Below are 19,648 nucleotides of genomic sequence, written 5' to 3' on the forward strand. Positions count from 1 at the left end.
GTTTGACTCACGAAAATTAACCCTCATAGGGGCTGATGTAGCAGCGTAGCAACCAGGAGGGTAATTTGGGTTTTTGGGATTGAAGGGTGCGGCTGCCATTTTGATCAAAGCTGATATTGTAATTGGGGAAAAAAAAACAAAAGAGGGGAAGGTAGTAAAGGGAAGGTTAGATAGGCAATGATTATAGTGCATATCCATATGTCCTTTTATAGAGGGAAATGACAGAGGCTATGTGTACTATCGTGCCATGTATTTCTTACTTACTAATAAGACAAAACTGTTACTTGTTACTAATTTAATTTACCTTCAAAATTATTTTTAAACAATATAAGATTAATATGTCAATTTGTGACTAGATTAAAAAAATATTAAAAAAAAAATTGCGAATAGATTAAAAAAATACATCACTTTATTAACTAACTTTAATTCTAGCAAGTAAATAAATTTAAGACAAACAACATTTAATACAAGGTCATAAACAAACGGTAACTAATGGTAATACATTTGAAAGATTGGGTTATTCGGTTTATTATTGTATTCGACAATCATCTCCGGTAGAGGACCAAGGGTTTCAGGACGAATCCTGGGATTGAAACCGTTAATTATGTGGCAACTATATACGAAATTGCTTGGATCCTTCACAATTTATAAATTTCCAATCCATTCATCTTCACCAAACCTCATTCGAACAACAGTTTCAGGTCGAAAGTCACCAAAGTAATCACGTGCAAACTCTAAAGGCACATCCTGCATTAAAAATAAAATAAAAGGGAATCAAATCAATTGGTATGGGTTCTCTTTTTTTTAACTTTACTTTTTTAAATTTGAACTGTATTATTTTTACCATTAATCCAAGTGTTTTGTACGTCTTTGATACATGCACTTTAAACCACGGGGCTTGGTCCGACTCAACAGATGAGTCACTACTAATTTCTTGTGGGGCATTATCGGTTATTTCAATTCCTGATCGAAAAAGTCTAACACGAATGGTTGAACTGTTACACAAAAATATTTTCAACACGTCTCCATTAATGATTTGATTTTCACTGATAAATTCTTCCCATCCATCCTCGACAGAATAATTCCAATTTGAACCCATTTCCACGTTCCGAACAACAACTGTCCACGAATGATTGCCAAGACCTCGATACACAGTTAAATTGCCATCACGGAGAATATGCCCTAATGTGCCGGGGATACGCTTGAATTATAAATAAACACCCAACATTAAAAACAAAACCAATAAATGAAAAAATTTATCGAAATAGAATTATCACACTTGCATTAACGACTATTGTCAATTACTTACCAAAGCAACACATCTTCTGTCATTAACAACTACTTCGAAACTTGGATTATTCTAGTGATTCGTCTCTCTCAAATTCTGCATGTGTGTCACAAAATAACTAATTTCAAAAATCAGATGATTATTAAACACACATGATTGAAAATATACTACCATTACCTTATTGATCCTATTTCACCTTGCAACTTTACAAGTCTTACAACAACTACTTCTTAACTTTTAAGTGCACAATTTTTTGGTTCAGTTGTAAGTGTTCTTATAGTTGGTAGGGGGTTACAATTATTTGATTCCCATTACCTTAAAAAGTTTGAGGTGACAATACAAAAAGAGAATATATTCCCTATTATTTGGAAACATGAGTGTACTTATTATTTTGGATATACTCAAATTCAGTATTTCTACGAGCAACTCCAATAGCGAGCTAATTGTGAGATTAGCTTGCCATGCCATTGCGAAGCTATTATTCCTGCTAGCTAATTCATACCACAATGGTTAGGATAATTAATATATACATTTTTCCAGCTTTATTTTTTTAAATAATTAGTATTTTAATAGAGACAATTAATTTCTAAGCTAAATAGCTTAGCTAAGCTAATTTGCTTGGCATTAGCTTGACGAAGCTAATTATTAAATATACTTATTGTTTTGGCCTATTAGCTTGAAAATAATTAACATTGCAACCTAGTCGTTGAAAGCAACAATTGGAGTTGCTCTAAGAATCTAGGTGTCACAAAATATAAATAAAAAAATGAATACACTAAATTTCCCTTTTGCTATGTAATAATTAATTATTTAAAAAATGAACTTCATGAATTAATGTATTATTTATAAATGACTTAGACTATTATTTGAGTTATTTCTCCGTAATTGAAGATATTAAATAACTAATTTATAAGATCAGAGGATTAGTAAATCAGTAGCTCAACACATAAAAGACAAAGTGTAATGATTATTATTAGACATTTGAGAAAAAATACAGTCATTTGCCTTGTCCAACCTTTGATTGCAAGTAACACATTTTTTGGTTAAAGGGTAGTGGATGGCTGGATGCAATATGTAGTCAAATTAAGTCATATTAGGAATGCAAGCCAACTAAATATAGTATTCGACAGACGCACAATATAATAACTCTTTCCAAGTTTTAGGTATGGCTAAGTTTCCAAGACTCTACTAGGTGCCTATGTAATTTCTGATGTAATTTCCATCCAATACATTTACCTACCTAAAAAAATTTTAACACTAATTAAAAATTTGAAACTAATAATATGTTTAATGCAGTCAGTAGGACGAAAAAATGAAAAAGGGTAATTTGAATGAAACTATTAATAGGTAATTAGGTATAAGTGAATAGGACGAAAAAAAATAAGGGTAAGGTGAATAAGTAGAAAAATACAAATGAAACAACTAACATAACCACATGTCCACATGTGTAGTCAACTCAAAACAAACAATATTTCAGGGATTGTAGACTGAACTTGCTTAACTGTAGGCTCAACCTACATTTTCCTTTGGTATCATGAAGCTAGATGGTAGGTTTCATTTTCAAGGAATTGGATAAAACCTACCATCGGTAGGTTTCATTTTCAAGGAATATGTATAGAGTTTGGCTGAGTTGAGGAGACGTTGAACACAATTTTGAAATAGGATTACATCGGCTTACAACTCATTTAAGATAACAACAAATTTGCACCTCATGCACTATATAAATTACTTTTTTTATTTGTATCAAACAAGCTGAATATATAATGACAATACATAATGTCATTAATTTGGTTAAATAAAAATACGTTTTCTATTACATGAATCGATTTGAATTACAATATATTTTATAATGAAATATATCGAATAGTTTGGTAAATTACAATATAGGAAATTTTGTCAAAAACTACCAATTAAAGTGCGTGTTTTGAAAACAACTACCTATTAAAAAAAATTTTAAAAGAACTACCACAAAGTTGTAAAAAGTTTAAGTAGCACTACCGCTTTAATAATTCCAACTAGAATATTCGGCATGTAGGTTCTACTTTTTACCTTTACCTCATAAAATCATCATCTAAATTAACTAAATTACCCTTCATAAAGGTAAAAAGTGATAAAAAGTGAGACCCAAATACCGGAGATTTTAGCCAAAATTGTTAAAGTGGTAGTGCTAGTTAAACTTTTTATATCTTTGTGGTAGTTCTTTTAAAAAAAATTTATTAGGTAGTTGTTTTCAAAACACGTGCTTTAATTGGTAGTTATTGACAAAATTTCCTACAATATATTTCAGATGGAAAAAAGTAATGTATTATGCGAATTATTATTAGGTAGTCAGGACTTATAACATTACAAAAAAAAAATGTGATGTTAATAAAAATCACTTTGTGATTGATTGATTTTTTTTAAAAAAAATAATCAAAGTCTTACTAATAACAAATAAATTTATTATAATTATGATTTAAATTTAAAAAACAAGACTACCAATTCATTGTCTTATTTACTAAAAATATTTTTGTTTTAAATTCAAACAACGTGACATAAATTTCTGTAAATAAAATTGATCAAAATATTACAAAAATATAAACAGCTGCGAAATATATGATACAGCTTTAATTTTTGTTTTAACATTGAATTAATGAAATGGAAAGATGTGTTAAAACCTGAAATTTAGCAGTACCTATCACAACAAATTGATATACGGCTTTGAGTATAAGGATGATGTTGAGGTCCATGCTGGCAATCCAATGCAAATAAGGTCAACATATTTCAGCCGTTAATTATCTTAGTCCATCACATGTAAGCCACGCTGGCAATCTATGTCTGTGGATAATTTTCAGCCGTTGATTATCTAAGTCCACCACAGATTGCCTTTGATTGTGGTTTATTTTCTCATATACCTAGTTAGATATTCAATAATGATATTTAAACTTAACTATGTAGTTATTCTGAGTTAATTTAAATAATATTACTAATCATTGATATTATGAACTGATTATAAAGTAAAGTAAATGTTTAGATTTGAGTAGGGAAAAAGCTAATCGGATCGGATTGGGTAACGGTTACTTTGGTGACTAATACCCATAACCATACCCGGTAACAATTGATCGGAAAGGGTACCAAAACCGTTTTGGTTTAGGGTTCAGAGGGTTTAGGGTTTAATAATAGTGTATGATATATGGTTGTTTATGGTTAAGGGTTTAGATTTTTATGTATCAAAGAGTTTAGGGTTGAATATGGTGTATACGGTTTATGGTTTATCGTGGTATATGATTTAGGATTTAGGGTTCAGGTTTAGGGTTTAAATGTTAGGGGTTTAGGGTTTAGGGTTTTGGGTTCGTTTTGGATCGGATTTAGGGTTTAGGGTTTAGTGAATATTAGGGTTGAGGGTTTAGGGTTTTGGGTTCGTTTCGGGTTTCGTGTTTAGGGTTTAGGGTTTAGTGAGTATTAGGGTTTAGGGTTCGTTTCGGGTTTTGTGTTTAGGGTTTAGGGTTTAGTGAGTATTAAGGTTTAGGGTTTAGTGACTTTTAGGGTTTACGGTTTTAGGTTATATGGTTTAGGGTTTATATCGTGGTTTATGATATAGGGTTTAGGGTTTAGGGTTTAGGGTGTTACGATTTTAGGGTCTATTGTATTTAGTAATTATTGAGTTTTGGGGTTTAGGTTTTAGGTTGTAGGGTTTAGGGTTTATATTGTTTTAGGATTTAGGTGATTAAGGTATATATATCGTGATTTATTTTTTAAGGTTTTACGGTTTTAGGGTTAGGGTTAGGGTTAGGGTTAGGGTTTAGGGTTAGTGTTGAGGGTTTAGGGTTTACGGTTTTAGAGTTAGGGTTTAGGGTTTAGGGTTTAGGGTTCAGGGGATAGGGTTTTTCGTGGTCTATGATTTAGGATTTATGATCTAGGGTTAGGGTTTAGGGTTTAGGGTTAGGGTTAGGGTTTAGGGTTTACGGGATAGGGTTTTTCGTGGTCTATGATTTAGGATTTAGAATCTAGGGTTAGGGTTTAGGGTTTATTGAGGTTTAGGGTTTAGGGTTTAGGGATTACTGTTTTATGATTTAGGGTTTAGGGTTATAGGTTAGGGTTTAGGGTTTATCGTGGTTTATGATTTAGGAGTTAGGGTTTTAGGGTTAGGGTTTATGGTTTAGGGGTTTAGGTTTTAGGGTTTAGGGTTTCAGGGTTTAGGGTTTAGGATTTAGTGTTTAGGATTTAGGGTTTAGGGTTTATTGTGGTTTAGGGTTAGGGTTTATTGTACCACATTATATTAAAAATTATTTACTGTCCATAATTAATTACCATACCACTTTTTATTATCAGTGTTTAGATAATTGCTAAAATCAATCAATTAACCTATACTAAAAGCGAACCCTAATTTCCCGCTTTTTTTTTATTTCTTTATTTTTTTTATTTTTTTTTGCCAAATTTGTATGACTTCTAATTTTTAACCTACAATAATACTTGTTTCCATTTTAATCTAATCATACTCAATAATTTTTTATTTTTAACACATATTTACTAGGAATCTTTTAGTTTTAACTACAGTAACATAGATTAAAATTAAGGTATTGAAAATTTATTTTAATTAAAAATAGAAAAAAAAAATTTAATTAAATTTTTTTTCCCTCCAAATTAAAATTTATTTTAATTAAAAATAGAAGAAAATAATTTGGTATCATAAATTTACCAAAAAAAAATAGTTGTAACAAAATAATAGTCTTTTTTTTTGTTAAAAAAACAAAAACCTATTATTTTGTTACGTCAATTTTTTTTTTTTTGGTAAATTATTTTTAAATTAACATCATTCTTTACATTTTTTGTTATTAAGTCTAATTATTACCGTGCATGCACTAGTACAAAATTGAGTTTATGTAACATATGTTGGTAACACTTATTGAAGTGCAAAATTAATAGATATATAAGTAACACTTTGGTAACATTTTTGTAGAATGTAACACTTTGGTAACATTTTTGTAGAATGTAACACTCAATGTAACACTTTTAAAATTAGTATCATTACAAAGTAATACTTTTCACATAAGTAACATTATAGAGTAACACTTTTAAAATAGGTAACATTTTATAGTAACACCTAACAAGTTATACTTTATTTTTATAATATCCCTAACCTATAAAGCCCCAACATGACATTACTCTCTTTTCCTATATTGCCCTCTATTAAAGACAACTATGTAAATTGACCTTGTTGTCTTTGGCCTTCACTAACAGTAGTGACTAGTGAACTAGTGAGTAGTGAGTACTATAACTTTTTTTTTTGAAGCAAATGAGTACTACAATTCTTTCTTTCTTTCTTTTTTTGAAGCAAATGAGTACTACAATTCTTTTTTTTTTCCAGGAAAAGTATTACTGAACAACTCTACAACTACAAGTAATAAATTCCTCAAAAAAAAAAAAAAAGAAAAAGAAAAAATATTCTTCAAGTAATAAAAAAATAGATAAATAAAACAAAAATAAAACCTTTTTTTCCTAAAAAAAAAACTTAAAAATTATATATCGCTGGATTCTCAAACCCCCCCCCCCAGAAATGATGAACCCTAGATCGCCTTCAATTGATTGCTCGAATCTCTTGTTACTCGATTACTCATTTCTGATCGATTCTCTTTTGCTTGAAGTGCTTCCAATTGATACGAATGAATTGCTAAATCGCCCAAATCGAAAGTTTCAGGTATCAATTTTATTATTATATGTTGAGTTTTTGATTAAGTTGGAGAAATTGTGTGATAATTTGTTGATTTCTTGCGATTTGAATGTCACTTTCAGTTTGCCATATCAATTTTGTTATTACTGAATTTTCTCGTTTCACTCGAATTTTCTGCGTGTTAGATTTTGCTGCATTTGTGATGTTTTTGTTAAATTCTTAATTGTATGAACTGATTTATGTTTATTGCCTTGATTTAATTGGGAATGCAGTTAATTGATTATGTTGTAGAACTTTGACTTAAATAGTCATCCGTGGCAAGGATTCCATGATTATTATTACGTTATTTTTTCCCTCTAATCCACAGTTTATAATTAACTTTGATTTTTGACAATTGATATTTTTGAATTGATTTGCTATTAGTTGATGTCAGATAATAAAAGAAATTGGGTCAGATTGAGGTACTTTGATGATACTTATAACTGCAGTTATGAAATTCTGATAACCTGATTTCAATGATTGTTTTTGGGTTTTCTCTTGGATTTATAATTAACTTCGATGTTTAATTATTGTTATTTTTGAAAAATTTCTGGTTTTCAGTGCCTCTATGGATTTTAAGATCAGAGTCCTACAGGCCTACTGCTGTTGTAAGGGAGGCTATGAAAGGGTGGGTGTCTCAGCGATCCTATTCCTTTGAGATGTTCAATAAGGTATGGCTCAATGTATCCCTTTGAATTATTTATTTGTTTTGGAGGATGAACATTACACAAAGAAAGTTAGAGTTAAGAATAGTAGAATACTTTAGAGAAATAAAGTACTAAAACGTGGCTCGCATTGAGAGATTTGCCAAGAAAATTGGATGGGCTAGAATTGTACATAGCTTTGGATTTAAATTAATTAATGAATGAGTATGTCTATGTATGTTTATGTGCTATACTTGAGGTGAAGGAAACTTCAATTGAAAATGGTTTCACTAGAATTGCTTAGAAACGTCCATACGTTTTTGAAGGAATGAGCTCTCTATTCCATGAGTTTGTCATTTAGAGTTCAAGCCAACCTCTTATTTAAAATAAAATTTCAGAAGCCTTTGTACAGGGCTAGTCTGGATATATGTGAAAACCCATATATATTTATGAAAAGGTATAGATAAGTAAAATTATATAATTTACTTTGTGTTAGTATTAGGTTTCTTTCGTTGATTATTGTAAGTATAACGAGGAAAAACTATAATATATTTAATATGACATGCATTAGATTTGCTTTTCTTTCTATTTTCCAGGCCTTTAATTTTTCCACCTGTGATAGTGAAAATTATCATGATTAATAACTTCCTTACATGCTCTTTTGCTCTTCTTGTTCTCGGGCATTTGAATTTGATGAGCCCATGATGAATTATGGACTTTGCTTTGAAATATGGATATTGCTGAATGGTGAATGCAATTTGATCATCTCCTTAATCAAAGTAGCGCTTGTTGGTTCAGGGATGATGTTGATTGATGAGAGCATATCTATCATGTTTTATATATCTGAAGGTTTGTAGGAACGTGGATAATTATGCAAGAGATAGTGGTCTGGTATGTGTAGGACAGTAGGAGAGTTCTTCAAGAGATAGTGGTCTGGTATGTGTAAGACAGTAGGACAATAAATATCAATTTTTATTAATTGATGTTTATTAATATCTGAGGCAAGCTAATAAACAATTTTGATTACTCAAGGTGATCCTCTCATCCCCTTATTGATTTCATTATGCTCCGTGCTAGCTTAATTTAGTTACCCTTACATTCTTGTTTTTGCTTTTGCTTAAGTAAACTTGTTTTTGGTGAGATTCCATTTTAATTACTCGAGGGGATCTTCTCATTCCCAACTATGAATTAATATGAATATGCCATATGATGATGACCTTTAACTATGAATTAATAATTTTGCTCTTGTATTGTGTAGGATTAGGAGAAAATCAGGAGGATGAAAGTGCTAGCTGCAAACATAGAAGAAACTGTTCGTCTTGAGTCTAGTTCAGCTGTTCAATCCCAGTTCGTGGACACGAAAATGGTCTTTGGTCCCAGTATAGCTGTTGCAACTCAGCAAATAGATTTTCAACACAAGTGTTGCCACTGTTTTCGCTAGCTAGCTGATGCTATGTGCCAATATTACTATTGTTTGCTGCATCCACGCTGACTGTTTTTATAGATATTAGAGGTCCATAAGAGACCGTAGTTTACTTTCTTTTATTTTGATTATTATTTGTGTTCATGGATATTTTTTATAAGAATAATGGAATTAATTATTTCAATTTAAATTATTGTCTATTGTATATGCTTATTTCATATTCGTTGTTGTTGTACATTTTAATATATTTTATATTATAAAAATTAATAATAATAATAATAATAATAATAATATAAAATGTCACCTATTAATTAATAAGGTGTTATATTAGTTTGCAAAAGTGATGCATAATGTCAAATAAAGTGCTACTAAATATCAAAAGGGGATTGAAAAATGTTACCTAATTATCAACAAAGTGTTACACATTAGTTTGAAAAAGTGATACATAATGTCGAAAAAAGTGATACTATATGATTGAAAAATGTTACTAAAGATATGTAAGTGTTACATAAGAAATAAAAAGTAACACTTTAAAAATGATACTTATAATATAAAAAGTGATACATAAGAGGGTTAATAGTAACACTTTTGAAAGTGTTAGCATACATTACCCAAAGTGTTACATAAGACCTTAGGTAACATGGGCGGAAGTATCACCCAATAAAGTGTTACCTATAGTCTATGATAACACTTTTATCACTTTATGTAACACTTTTTGGGTGTTACTTGAGGTTAGTTTTGTACAAGTGATGGCACGGGAGTTAACCTAGCTAGTTTTATCCTATGGGTAAAACCACTGCCTTATGATTATTATTTATAATTGTAGAACTATTGGGTCAGCAATGGTTCAAGTTCAGCTGGAAGCATTGGTCTCTGTGATTTTTTATTTTTGATAAGTCACATCACATCAATTTTTTACCAGTCCCTATGTCATTATTTTTTATATGAATATTTTGTGTTCACTAATTTGTCTTATGCTTGCAATGTGGTTTGTGTTGTATAGGAATATATATTTACTATTTTTATGTACATAATTAATCAAAAACACTAATAAACATAATCATTAATTGGCTATCGATCAAAAATCATTAATCAAAATCCAAAGTTGGCTAATTGGCTAATTATTAATATGGCTAATTGGCTATCAATCAAAAATCATTAATCAAAATCCAAAGTTGAAGATAATATCATAATCACACTCCAAAAAAATACGTTATTCTGCTTTTAATTTTTTTATTAAACCCTTGATTAAAAAAGTTGAAACATGGTGTTAGTTGAAACATGTTGTTATTTACATGGAAATGTGCTTACTTTTAAGTAGGACCAATATCCTAGGTAAGAATTTGGCTCTTACACATGAACATTAGGGAAATCTGCCGCCAAAATTTGGCCCATGTGTATTATTATCATTGGTTGAGTCATTCTATATAAGAAGATGGTGGGAAAACCATAACTCCAAAAGTTCAAATGGCAAAGAATAAGCATTGTGGTGCTAGGTTTACTTCATGTCTTAGGTTTACTTCATGTCTTGGGGGTAGGTTAATGAAGCTATCCAAAAAAAATCATAACTCGGGTTACAAAAATTGTCCACAGTCTCCCTCTCCATCCAAAAAATGTCCACCACTTCCATCAAAGCCCCCAATGAGTCATCTCTCTCTGTCGGAAGCCATCTCAACAACCAAAATCCCCAAAAAGAAGTGTTCTTGTAACAGAATTCCTCGTCAGGAAATAAATCTAAGGGTATGGAATGTAACGCGAAATGCTTCATTGAGGATTATGGAGCAGCTGTATGGAGTACCCCCGCCATGTCTTACAAAGAGAGGAAGGAATTAGCTGCTGGCTTTGCTTTGGATGAGGCAACAAAGAAGGAAAGAGACCCTAACATAACTGAAATAGGTGGTCCCAACAACCACACAATTGTTGTTAGGAGTAGACAACGTGGTGACCATGGTGTGGTCTATGAAGTCAGTGAAGATGAAACATTCGAGGAGGTGTATGCGGATTATGCTTCCCGGTTGGATCTGTCAACACAGAACATAATTCTCAAGAAGAATGGGTGGGCAATTGCTCCCACTGATATTGTTGCTAGGGCTGGAGTTCGAACCGGAGATATAATATACGCCCATGTCGTGGTATTCATAGTATATTTACAGTTATCTAATTTTTAGACGGTTTTTAGTAAGCATATAGAGTTATTTACGCTTTATATTAACATAAGCACATTATTAATGCAGAATCCTTCGCATAATATGAATGCCGGTGCTAAGTTGTTCTACATCAAGAACACTTGCACTTCACCAAATCAATTGAAGGTGTATGGGAAGCTCTCTTCCAAGCTGCAAAAATTGTTCAAGAAATGGGGAGCCGAAATCAACAAGGACCCGAAGAGCTTGACTTTGATCCACCAAGACAGGAGGTTGTCAAGACGTCAAACCATTGGTGATGCTGGTATCAAGAACTTCGACTATGTTTACGCATATCCAAAGAATTAAATCCTTCTAGGGGTGGGTCGGGACTCTTGGCCGGAAGATTTAATTGTTGAGCTGGAGTTATAGTTGGCTCTTTTGAGGCCCTTTTGTGTGGACTTTGTGTTGGCACTTATGAGGCCCTTTTGTGTAGGCCCTTTTGTGTATGGACTTTGTTTAGTAGTATGGAATCAGGCCCAGTAGTATGGATAGGGCACTTTTGTATGGATCAGGCCGAGTAGTATTATTTATGAAGCCCAGTAGTATTATTTATGAAGCCCAGTAGTAGTATGGATCAGGGCCAATAGTAGTAGTTGGTCTAGTAGTGAACTTATCTCTAGGTGTTATGATATGTATTATCAAATGTATTCCAGCTCTTTTAAATGACAAGTACATTGTTACTTTAAGATGCATGTTCCTACATTGTTACTTTAAGATGCATGTTCTTTCAGTGAGTTTCATATAGATGTAGATGTTACACTAAAACACTGTCAAAATAAGTTCAAGTCCTAAAACACTGTGAAAATAAGTCCAAAAACACTGTCAAAATAATTCCAAGTCCTAAAACAATGAATAACCAAATCAATAAAACACTGACAAACAAAGTCCATACTGAACATGGAATCAGGCCCAGTCCAAGTACAAATAAGTCCATTGAAAACATGGAATAAAACACTATCAAACAAATTGCATACTGAACATGGGCCTACTAAATAAATCTAAGCCCAAGTACATTTAAGTCCATTGAAAACATGGAATAAAGGCAAACTTGGTTGCCAAACTTGGTTAGATAAATCATGCCTACAGTAATTCAGGTAGATAGATCAAAACTGAGTAAATAGATCAAAACACAATCCATATAAACTAAGTAGATAGAATAATTTTAACAATTTATAATTTTCACAATCCATATTTTTCACATAAAAAAATTACAATACGCATATTATGACATAGAATAATATTCACATTCAAACAAATACAGCCTTATATGGAACTATGAAATTATTGCCTAAATCATACACACCTGATGTTTCTACTGGCTGAGAAAAATTTATATAACTTCTTAGAAATTGCCACAACGTTGTGGGTTACACAGTTGTAAGGTAGGTGTTTGAACCAGTCCTCATGTAATGCGGCATACAACTGCTTCGAATAACCACCGCCCTGAAAAGACAAGCCAAAACGAAAAAAAATTAGAAATATTAAATACATGCCTTCCTTTCTTTCTTTCTGGCAGCACACATTGTAGGTTGTAGATAGATCTAACTCACAGCTATTTTTATTAGTCGAATGGAGGGTGAGTGATAGCCGACACGCAACAAACACAACTGTGTTGGCTCTCCAAATTTTGCTACAAGCCAAGTACAATTTCTACGAGGCATATCAACGACATCTTGGACATGCATCTGATGAATTGTTTTTTGCGTTCAATGATTGATTAAAAAAGAAGCAATAAGGACTGGAAAAAATAAATAAATTATAACTAACCTGTGACACTATTCCCATGAACTGACTATGTGGGGAATCCAGAAAAGTATTTAGGGCACGCAAAAGCAAACTAAAACCCTCCACACCACCAGCAAAGAATATCACCTCCGTCTGCATAACCGTACTTCGGAACTTTAGGCACATATGACTTGCATTCAATTCCACAAAAATAATAAAAATACCATGTAAAACATTAACCTGGGCAATTGCATCCATTTCATCGTGATTCTGCCATGATTCATGTAATTCCATGCCAAATGCACTATGAAACTGAAACTGCTTGTTTGTTGTCAGTCGAGTAAAATTGAAAATAACAATTTCATAAGTACACATGTATTTAAAACTTACCCAAGCAACAACCCGTCTTAACAAAGACACCAACTCCGAAGTTAAATTCCTTAAAGTGACATCACAAACAAGGATATCAGATAACAAATAACGCCTCAAATAACGGTAAATACAAGTTGCTCGCTCCTCAAATAACATTCCATATACTAATATCCTTACCACGTCGTTGTGCCCCCGGAGAAATAACTGGACAGACCACTTAGTAATTGACAAAACTGAGGAACTTCTGTGTTTGGAACGTAAGTAGGGTTGGTTGAATTAAATGGAACAACATCTGAAAGTGAACTTGCCTTAAAGCTCCTCATACTAGTCCGCTAAGGCATTTTTACTTGATGTGGAAAAGAGCACTTTGGTGCACCACGACGCTTATTAGGATTATGCCCATTCTCGAGAGGTTGACCAACAAACTGATGGGCCACACCCTGTGTACTCACGACACATGTTAACAACAATTAGAAGCCACAACAACACAGGTTATCAAACAATAAAATTTATTACCTTTGTCATGGAGGAAGGTCCATCACTATCCCGAGCTTCCTTTGGATGAATCTCACCATATGCTACATCTAAACTCTACGTAAAAATATCACAAATTCAAAACCCCATTGTATTAAGAAAATATAGTAAGTTAAATCATTACACTAGAGTAAACTAACCCCCAACTTTCCATAATCACCTCCGCTCGCAATTCGATCTTGTTTAAAGGCAATACTAAGCTTATTCATGTCCCAAACCTTTATTCGGGGAAATTCACCCCATTGCACAGGAAACCAATTTAACCTATCAAGATAAAAAACCTACATTGAACAGGCATCATAGTTAGAATACATTGAACAGCCATCATAGTTAGAATACACCCATTACCAGAACAAGAAATATAATGACTTGATTTGAATATTAAAATACATACCACTGCGAATATGGTACACCCACCACATCCACCTGCAACCCCAGTAGAATAAAATCGTCGAGCAAAACTCCCAACACTCTCCATCAACTTTTTTAATACTAATTCACACCAGTTGTACGAGCCATCATTCATGGCACAAGTCAGGGCATGTAATAAATCACAAGCCAGCCTAGGAGACTGTGTAGGACATAAAACCATTTCTAGTGACAAAAACAAGAAAAGTGTCTTAAATTCCTCCTCCTCGTGTGCCTCCCATTTCCCCTCCACCCTTTCCATCATTTTACCATTCACAGGTATGCCTATAGAGGTATAGACTACACCTGAATCCTTCTTTGACCTTGTCCTAGTTGGTACACCATACTTTTCTTGGATTCTAATGACCTTTTCATGCATCAATGAGAACTTTGATTTACCAGTGGGAACAGTTAAGCCCCCGTTGGGAATGCCTAATACCCAATGCACTTGATTAGCGGATAACCTGAATTGTTTACCATCCGGAGCAATAAAAACTTTGTTCAGAGGATCAATACGAGTCATCAACCAATACCCCAACTGACGAGGTAGGTGTATGTCAGTTGGAACAGTCAATAATCCACCTAACCCCATTTCATTATCCCAACGAGTTCTTCTATCATCAAAGGTGAGGCATATTCTTGAGAAAGTCTCAATACGGAAATTCATATTAGGTGGCTGCACAAATTGGGATACAAAGCAAGATAAAAAAAGACAATTCATTCTTCAAATTTTTTTAACCAACAGAACACTACAAACACACATACCCTGCCAAACACTTCACCTTGTTTCTTGATAACCTCCCCCATTCCCTTCACTTGACCACCAACGCTACTAGAGTCATCCTTGAGTCAAATTTCAATTCAATAATTCAGCAAAATATCAAACCTTTTAATAATACAAACAGTAACAACTTAGCCAAACCATACCAAAAAGTGTTCACTTCGAATAGCTTTCCCCAAAGGATTTTCTCGATTTTTAGCCTGTTAAACAGTTTCACAATTGAATTACATCTTACAATATCATTACCAATCCAAACCAAAAATTTATTCTGATTTACCATTGGTGGGAACACATGTATTAACAATTGACCACGGTTTGTACAACAAACTGTAGTTCAGCTTCTCAATCCATGTAGAGACAGTTAGTCAAATTGATTGCCTCCATTTGGTCGTATATTATTAAACAGAGTTGTATTCCCTTACACCAATGGGAGAGAACTCTTCCCCAATTCGGCCAATATTAAGACCCCTGAAAGTGTTTCAACATATAAGATGTGTAATGCATTCAATAGAACATTTCACAAATTCAGCTATAGACCATTTCAGAAAATCAGCAAAATCAGCAAAAAATCAGCAATACAGCATTTCAGAAATTCAGCAATAGATCATTTCAGAATTTCAGAAATAGAGCATTTCAGAAATTCATCAATAGATCATTTCAGAAATTCATCAATAGATCATTTCAGAAATTCAGCAATACAACATTTCAGAAATTCAGCAATACAGCAATTCAGAAATTCAGAAATAGAGCATTTCAGAAATTCAGCATTACAGCATTTCATAAATAGAACAATTCAACAATAGAGCATTTCAGAAATTGAGCTATTGAGCGTTTCAACAATTGAGCATCTCCTCAATTGCGGCGTAGAGTAATTGAGCAAACCAACGGAGAAATTCAACAATTGAATAGAATTAAAACGACAGATTGACATAAAAGTTCATCCCACACTACATCCCTTAATAGCCATTAGTACATACCTCAAAAGCGACGAACTACTAGCTCAGCTGAAGCACAGCGAACGTCTTTAGCACAAATCAAGCACGGGTTTCAATATAGTCACCTAACAACAAAATGTTCACAACATTGCGAGCTCAAAATCAGTGGAAGGAAGCAGAAATCATCCACCACGAAGAAGATTCAAGTATCGCCCTCGCCTTCTCACTCCTAGGGTTTTGAGTTCTCAGCTAACTGTTTTTGTGAAATTCCACGTTACAGTTGCTCCGTTAGTGTTAGTGGAAGTTAATGCTCTAATGACTATTTCACCCCTCAATTTTATACTGTCTTGACGATTTTAGCCCTGAGATTAACATTTTATGAAAATCTCGGAGAGCAACTTGTATTTACCGTAAATATCCAGTCTTTCTCCTTCAACAATATTATTGGATGATACAAAGCTTGTCCATGCATCATCAATAAAACAACCACCACAATAGACTCTAACTGGACCTGTGAATTTTAAAAGAAACCTTTCCAATCTGCAGGTTGTGGCTGAAATAAAAAAAACACACAAAAAGAATGAAAACATTAAATATTTACTAAGGCACAAAACAAATGTATAAGTATAAAGCTTAATGTATTTACCAAACTAAGTCGATAAATTGATCTGAACTTAACATAACATTTTGCCAAATTTTTCATAGAAATCAACCATTGTCTTCAAGATTGTATAAAAGAACAAAAATATAACTTAATGCAAAGTTAATGATAAAAGACTCAACCTTATATAGAAACAATAGAGGTTGTTAATTTAAGTCTTTTTATAGAAAAAACTTGATTTAAACAACCTTTAAATAGAAAACAGTTATGTATGAACAACAATAATTAACATGTAATTTAATAGAATAAAATATGAGTTTTGTCTGTTTTTATGACTTTTTCATGATGCAATAAATTACTTTGAAATTATATGAATTTTTCAATTTTTTCAGATTTGTATGACTTTTTGAAGATGCAATTAAATACTTTTTCAGGTTTTTCAGATTTGTATGGCTTTTTGAAGTTGCAATTAAATACTTTTTCAGTTTTATATGACTTTTCCATGACTTTAGCCAAATTTGTATAACTTTTTCATAATGAAATATATTAAATTTTCATATTTTTATAACTTTTCATGATGCAAGAACACTTATGACCCAAGGAGAAAATAATACTGTTTTTCTGAAAAATTTAAACTTACTTCTGAAAAATAAAATCATTAAATTATTACTGGCCAAACTTATCTTATTACTGACCAAACATATCTTATTCATGACTATACGTATCATACTTCTGACATTATAATCTTATTCCTGATATATATATATATATATATATATATATATATATATATATATATATATATATATATATATATATATATATATATATATATATATTGTTATTACTGACAATTATAATATTATTCCTGATATTTATATATTTGTTCATGAGTAATATTATCTTATGACAAAAATGTAGTAATCTTTTTTTTTTTTGTTAGGAAATGCAACTACGGATCATTCATTAATAAACACTCCTTGGAGACAATCAATAACAAAGAATTTCTACAACCTTGTAACAATATGTCAAGGGAACGAAGAAGAAACAAAATTATGTGACGATGCTTTGGAACAGATGTACAAATCTGTAAGAAAAGTGTTCCAAACAAATGAAGAAAAAATTCGTGAGCTTGATGAAGAACAAGAGATAAGCTAAGGAATGTTGTAAAAGATCCAAAACGACCAAAAACAAAAGGAAGGCCAAAGAAAAACAAAAGAATTAGAGGACATTTTGAAAGAAGAAGAACAACAACTAGAGATCCAAATGAGTTTGGTACAAAAACTCCAAACCCACAACTCATTTAATATTGAGACATTCATCAAATAATTTTTATTCATTAAAAATATTTGTAAAAAATATTATATTTTCTTCAGGTATATTTTGATTTTGATATTTTAGATTTATAATCAAAATTAAGTTTTGATATTTTTTATTATTCCTGACAGAATTAATCTAATTTCTGAACAAAATAATGCTATTCCTGACTAATATGATTTATTCCCTAATAAAAATCACTTATTTCTTAAATAATATCTCCTAACTGTCTTTTGTTTTTCTTGATAAAAGTAATCTAACTTATGGAAAAACAAGCATGTATACCTGACTGATAATATTAAAGAAAAGAAAATATATACATATATAAATAACTGTAAAAACAAAATTTATCAACCAAAACAAACCTAATATTTATCTTTAAAAAGGAAATATATATACAAAATAAAATTATTTAACTATTGTCTATATTTTGTTGTTCTTCCATTTCCTTTAGTTTCTGCTGCTCCAACTTGTATCTCCTCTCTTTTTCTTTCTCTATAGCAGCCTTTTCCTTCTGATATTGAGCCTCAAGCTTCTTCCTTGCAGGCTGAGCTTTGAAAATTTTGTCTTTGGTAATAGAAAAGGCAATGCAATCATTCCACAATTTCTTGCGCAAAAAATTGTCTTCTCTATTCACCAAATCATAAGCTATTCTGCATCTATACAACTTTCAATTTTTCTTTTGCAAACTTATACAAAAATAAGAACACTAATAAACTATTAGTATAAATCACAACAAATATCAAAAGAGAAAAGCACTTACAATTTTTAAATCAAGAAGTCCTCCATCTAATCCGGTGTAATTTTGCATACACATTAATGCAAAAAGCCCAAAATCATAATTTTTTGTGCTCGTCTTCCAATAAAAAGATGGAATATGCCATGGCAACTTAGTAACCTTTCCGCTAATGGATGTTCATTCTTTTTCAAATAAATAGAAACATCTCTACTATATATATATATAAGCATCTAAAAGTGTAAATTTCAATAAACAGAATGAGATAGTTAGTTTACAAAACCTTACCAAATATTTATCTATTCCATCCAAATTACTTCGATCAATGTCGGTCATGTTATTTATCCAATATATACGTGGAGTTATACCAGGAATAAAATTGAACACCATCAGAGTATAATGATTATGGTACCAAATTGGAAAGGTTATCTGCAAAATAAAAAAACAAAATAAGTTCATCTATTATTTCATATAGTCCAATACCTGATATAAGTCATGTAATATCTGACTAAAACTTGCTAATTTCTGACTTTTAGATGTCTGACTAAATACAACGATACATGAGATGAATTATCTATTACATGACTAAAGCATGATAATTCCTGAATAATAATATCTAATTCTTGATTATATTAATCTAATTCCTGACTAAATATTGTAATGTTTGATTCCTGACCTATATTATGTTAAACTTCAAAATGTTAAATCCAAAACTCTAACTCTAAGACTGTTTAATTCCTAAATAAAATATTATTATGCCTCACAAAAATAGATTAATACATGACATAAGTTATATAATATATGACTATAAAATGTTAATATCTGACTTAGATGTTATAATCCCTTACAAAAATACACAACCTGACTTAGATTGTCAAATTCATGACTAAAACTTGCTTATACCTAATCAATATAATTTAATATCTGATTATAATAATCATTTTTCTGATTTACATTGTTATACCTGACAAAATACAACGATACCTAAGATGAAATATCTAATATCTGA

At 31.6% G+C, this 19,648-nt stretch overlaps 1 protein-coding gene and 1 long non-coding RNA gene across 3 annotated transcripts; one reads left to right on the top strand and one right to left on the bottom strand.

Moving 5' to 3' along the window:
* The first annotated feature begins 6,748 nt into the window (after positions 1–6,748).
* Positions 6,749–9,199, top strand: LOC110689085. The gene is made up of 3 exons (XR_002504802.1): positions 6,749–6,965; positions 7,539–7,648; positions 8,880–9,199. It is a non-coding gene; the product is annotated as an uncharacterized LOC110689085 (long non-coding RNA).
* Positions 9,200–12,373: 3,174 nt separating this feature from the next.
* LOC110689788 lies at positions 12,374–16,252 on the bottom strand. Of its 2 annotated transcripts, none has more exons than XM_021866604.1 (13): positions 16,028–16,252; positions 15,328–15,518; positions 15,197–15,250; positions 15,035–15,112; positions 14,256–14,945; positions 14,002–14,142; positions 13,844–13,918; positions 13,505–13,767; positions 13,346–13,394; positions 13,196–13,267; positions 12,998–13,108; positions 12,781–12,915; positions 12,374–12,673 (listed from the first exon to the last, which is right to left on the bottom strand). In XM_021866604.1, the coding sequence occupies exons 2-8, from the start codon at positions 15,328–15,330 to the stop codon at positions 13,660–13,662; spliced, it is 1,149 nt and encodes a 382-aa protein (XP_021722296.1). In that variant the 5' UTR covers positions 15,331–15,518; positions 16,028–16,252; the 3' UTR covers positions 12,374–12,673; positions 12,781–12,915; positions 12,998–13,108; positions 13,196–13,267; positions 13,346–13,394; positions 13,505–13,659. The 2 variants fall into 2 exon arrangements, with proteins under 2 accessions (XP_021722296.1, XP_021722289.1); XM_021866597.1 differs by having other exon boundaries at positions 13,196–13,273.
* Positions 16,253–19,648: the final 3,396 nt, after the last annotated feature.

This window comes from Chenopodium quinoa, unplaced genomic scaffold (genome assembly GCF_001683475.1).
Source record: "Chenopodium quinoa cultivar QQ74 unplaced genomic scaffold, ASM168347v1, whole genome shotgun sequence".
Lineage (NCBI taxonomy): Eukaryota > Viridiplantae > Streptophyta > Magnoliopsida > Caryophyllales > Amaranthaceae > Chenopodium > Chenopodium quinoa.

Bases quoted from the DNA above. Each gene is read 5' to 3' on its own strand.
- LOC110689788 (XM_021866604.1), bottom strand. The intron at 15,113-15,196 runs GTATGGTTTGGC...ATTTGACTCAAG, and splicing joins TTCGAAGTGAACACTTTTTG to GATGACTCTAGTAGCGTTGG. The intron at 13,768-13,843 runs GTAATAAATTTT...GTGAGTACACAG, and splicing joins GACCTTCCTCCATGACAAAG to GGTGTGGCCCATCAGTTTGT.